At 40.7% G+C, this 4,655-nt stretch overlaps 1 protein-coding gene across 1 annotated transcript; it reads right to left on the reverse strand.

Annotated features, from left to right (window-relative positions):
* Positions 1-2,152: 2,152 nt before the first annotated feature.
* MC4R (melanocortin 4 receptor) lies at positions 2,153-3,934 on the reverse strand. Its single transcript, XM_001489656.6, has one exon. The coding sequence runs from the start codon at positions 3,510-3,512 to the stop codon at positions 2,514-2,516; it is 999 nt and encodes a 332-aa protein (XP_001489706.1). The 5' UTR covers positions 3,513-3,934; the 3' UTR covers positions 2,153-2,513.
* Between the last annotated feature and the right edge of the window lie 721 nt (positions 3,935-4,655).

Consider the following 4,655-nt stretch of genomic DNA (forward strand, 5'->3'; position numbering starts at 1 on the left):
TTGGTATGAGCTGGAAACATGCCTAAACAAAAATGCTTATAGCAGCTTTATTCATAACTGCCAAAATTTGGAAGCAACCAAGATGTTCTTCGGCAAGTGAATGGATAAATAAATTGTGATACCTCCATACAATGGAATATTATTCAGCACTGAAAAGAAATGAGCTATTGAGCCATGAAAAGTCATGGAGGAATCTTAAACACATATCACTAAGTGAAGGAAGCCAATCCAAGAAGGTCATTTACTGTATGATTCCAAGTATATGACATTCTGGAAAAGGCAAAACTATGGAGACAGTAAAAGGATCAGTGGTTGCTGCAGGTTAGGAGGAAGGAGAGATGAATAGGCAGAGCACAGAGAGTTTTTAAGGCAGTGAAACTATTCTGTCTGATACTATAATGGTGGATACTGTCAAAACACATAGAATGTACAATTCCACAAGTGAACTTTAGTGTAAACTACGGGCTTTGGGCGATCATGATGCGTCCCCATAGGAGAATTCTTTTCACTGGAGAAAGATAGAAGTAACATCATAGAGGAATGTTTGGAGAACAGGAAAAATGAGTAAAACATGGTCTTAGCACTTAAAAAAACTGAAGCTTAATGCTGTGCCCTGGGCGTGTGGGGAGGCTGGCGGGGCAGGGAATCTTCGTGACTAACACTCACCCTAACACAGTAAACCGCTCCAGGAGGAGGTGTGAACGTGAAGACTAAGGAGCCGAATTTCTTTCCAGTGGGAGAAGCGGGCTGATTCTGAATGGATGAGGCAGCATCCGAGATGACACTTGAGGGAGAAATAGAATAGACTGGAAGGACAGCCACTACAGAAGATGGGGCATGCTAAAAGCTCTCTTTTCTGTATCTCCAGTCCCTGGGATTTCTCACAATCACTACGTCAAAGAATGGATGGGAATGATAACAAACACAAAAGTACCATCTGTGTTCTGCTGCAGCTTTCGGCTTTGACTGTTAGATTAGTCTATATTTAAATCCTCACTTATTTTTGCGTAAAAATAGAAGAATTGCAGTGAATCAGGCTTCAGTACCACCTTTCATTTGTAAACTTTAACTTTGCCCTTAGACTTTAATGTAATGTTTCCACACAAATGATGAATGGTTTCCCAGGACTTGTTCTCAATATGTAAAATATTTAGATTTGAATTAAGTACCTTCATATGTTATTTCTGCCCATAAGCATCTGAAGACACTATAAATTAAATCAAAGGTTAGTTTACTGGTAATCCTCAGCCTAATATATTTTCTCTCTTAATTTTAAATACACACAAATTGGAAAGTACAGATTTTCTTGCTCAGTAGCCAAATCTATGGGATTGTTTTGCAGCAAAACAAGTATTTACTGTCCAAAATGTGGCTGTGGAAGGCTCATTTGTGTCATGACATCCTCTGGGGTTCAGTACGTCCTTCCTTCCTGCTTATAACGTACCAGCATCAGAGCTTCCCTTATTTTAGATATTTACAAATATTGCCTAAAAATATTTGTGCTATAGATTTGGTTTTTAAAGTTAAAATCCTTGATAATGAATCCTTCAACTCCAGTTCAAAAAATAAGCAATAAGTAAACAGCAATCACTTGCACGTGGAAAATGAAGGAGCTGATTACTGAGCGTGTGGTTCTTTAGAGAGTGGAAGCTGGATCTCACAGAGCAGCACCACTGTTTCTGGACACTTCAGCAGATGCTGGTCCCTGGTTAAAGGGGCAGAAAGACCTTACTCTCTGTTTTTATTAATGATGGCTGGAAACAGTTGGGTATCAGGAAGTTTAGCTTGCCATGTTGACTTAGGTTCTCCAGAGCACTTTAGTCCCCCTAGCTGCTATTCTGTAACCCGAAACTGAACTGCCTGCATGGAATATCAGACTGTTTGCTTGGGCAAATTAATCTGTCTGTCTTTGAGAAACACATAGAGTTTTCTGACTCAAAATCCACCTTTTTCCCAGTAGCTATTTTTCTTTCAACAGGAGCTTCATTTCTACTTCTGCACAGGGAGAATGAACAAGTTTTATTAAATCACTTGAAATTTCAGCTGATTTTCTTAAAGATTAAGCATCTGTTCTTCAAAATTTCCCCCTTAAATGCTAGAATCAAGTGCTTACACTTTAATGTTCTGTACTGTAATGTAAGAAACCGTTTATTAGAATATATTTAATGAGGCTGTGATTTCCATGTTACTAAAACAAGCAAAGTGTCAAATCTTTATGAATAACAAGAAAGAGACATTGTTGAGCTTTTAATAAAGACCTTTTTCTTTTTTGTAAATCCATAGTGCCTATAACCTATAACAGGGATTAACATTTTACAGGCAAAAAGTAGCATGACATTAAAAACATACAGACACTGGGCATTTTTTCATATCATAAACTTAAATTTATGCAATAGATGTTCTCAACGAGTGCCCTACACAGAAGGAAAAGCTGTTGCTGATGCACGCTGTTCAGGTTGTATAAGAATGAAAGAGTCTCTTATGCATGTTTTTAGCATCTCCTCTGTCCCCATTTAGTATCTGCTAGACAAATCACAAAGGCCTCCCAGAGGGTAGCAACAGATGATCTCTTTGAAGGTTTTCCTCAGTTCTTGGCTCCGGAGTGCATAGATCAGAGGATCGATGATGGAATTACACATGATCAGTATGAGATACAAGTTAAAGTGAGACATGAAGCACACACAGTATGGATTCTGGGGACAAGAGATGTAGAATATTAAGTGGAGGAAGAATGGGGCCCAGCAGACCACAAAGACTCCAATCAATATGGTCAAGGTGATCGCCCCCTTCATGTTGGCACCTTGGCGGATGGTGCCAGTGCCTGGGAGGACAGCGATCCTCTTAATGTGAAGTCTGGCCATGAGGAACATGTGGACATAGAGAGAAGCCATGAGAGCCAGCATGGTGAAGAACATGGTGATGAGGCAGATGATGACAGCACTACTATCTGAGTAAATGATGAACAAAATGCCCGAAACCGTGCAAGCTGCCCAGATGCAACTTATGATGATCCCGACCCGCTTAACCGTCATAATGTTATGATACTGGAGAGCATAAAAGATAGTAAAATACCTGTCCACTGCAATTGAAAGCAGGCTGCAAATTGATGCAAGTAAGGAGCTACAGATCACTGAGTCAATGACATTATCAATATTCACCGTGAAACTCTGTGCGTCCGTATCTGTACTGTTTAACAGGGTGATGACAATGGTTTCTGATCCATTTGAAACGCTCACCAACATGTCAGCCACAGCCAGGCTACAGATGAAAAAGTACATGGGTGAATGCAGATTCTTGTTCTTGGCTATTGCCACAATCACCAGAATATTCTCCAACAAGCTGATGACACCCAGAGTCACAAACACCTCAGGAGAGACAAAAAGTTGCTCGTAGCACCCTCCATCAGAGTAGCCTTTTCCAAGGGACTCACTGGCATTGCTGTGCAGTCCGTAGGTGCTGCGGTTCCAGAAGTGGAGAGAAGTGTGCATTCCATGGCGGTGAGTAGAGTCCATCCTGTGCCAAGTGGATTCAAATCCCTTCTGAGCTGATTCAGCCTCCTGGGTCAGGTAGCCACAGTGATTTTCTCCACGTCTGTATCTGGCTGAAAGTTATGAGGCTAAAATTGGCATGCCTGTGGTGAGCACATGTCACATGCTGTGAAGCTCGAAATGGAGTTCTTAGTCTCTTTCAGGTGTTGTTCTGATCACCAGCACTTTAAAATCTTAGGCTTCAAAATGCTCATTCTCAGTCGAAAGAGTCTGCTCTTTGCTTTTTTGTTCTCTCTTCTACTTTAACTTTGGTCTCATGCATTCAGGTCTTTTCAAATTAATTTTCCTAGGAGCTGCTGTGCCATTGGGAGACGAATCTGTCTGCACATGCTCACATCAGCTGCCTCTCAGAGGTGTTAGTTCCCAGCCTGAAGCATTGCTTTGAGTGTTAGTAGCTGCTGCTGATTTTATGGTGTGTGGAGGAAAAAAAATGTTCAGAGTGGCTCCTCCTCTGCTTCCTTCTGACCAATCAAAGCGCAGTGGAAGTCTGCGAGACAAGGAGGATGTTCCAGAGATACAAATTGCAGGGCAACACTGATTCAGATGCAGAAGCTGTGGAATCGGGAAGCAAGCAGAATGAGAGAGACTGAATTTCCCTTTTCAAGTTTTCAAGGAAAAAACTTGGTCCGGAGAGGACATTTTTTGATATCACAATGAGCCATCTTGAGGCATCCAGGTTTATTCCTGCTTAAAAGAGAGACACGTGTGTATGTATGTGTGTGTGTGTGTGTGTGTTCTTGAAACAGATTCACTACCTTTTTGGCCAGGATATTGAATTTATTTATCCTTTCGATTTCTTTGAATTAAGAATCCAGGCAGTAATGCTTCAATTTAAAATACCTGAAACCCGGGGAGAATATTTGGTAAAAGAGGTAGACTAGGCTATGGATGGGAGCTCTATGTGAGTAGCTACAATTTCTCACAGGGTTCAAGAAGGGGCTCATTCCTTACGTGATAATATCTGATATTTCTCCCTTGCAGATTCTGTTATCATAGCTGGAAAAGTTTTATTTTCATTCACAATGTTTAAAAACCATATAGCATTAATGTAAACTATATTTACTCTGAACTCAGAAAGAAAAAGATGAATAATTAGACAGCACTCAG

Source organism: Equus caballus, chromosome 8, assembly GCF_041296265.1.
Source record: "Equus caballus isolate H_3958 breed thoroughbred chromosome 8, TB-T2T, whole genome shotgun sequence".
In the NCBI taxonomy this organism is placed as follows: Eukaryota; Metazoa; Chordata; class Mammalia; order Perissodactyla; family Equidae; genus Equus; species Equus caballus.

What these genes read in the sequence shown, in the direction of transcription:
- MC4R (XM_001489656.6), bottom strand. Translation starts at nt 3,512, where the DNA reads ATGGACTCTACTCACCGCCATGGAATGCACACTTCTCTCCACTTCTGG.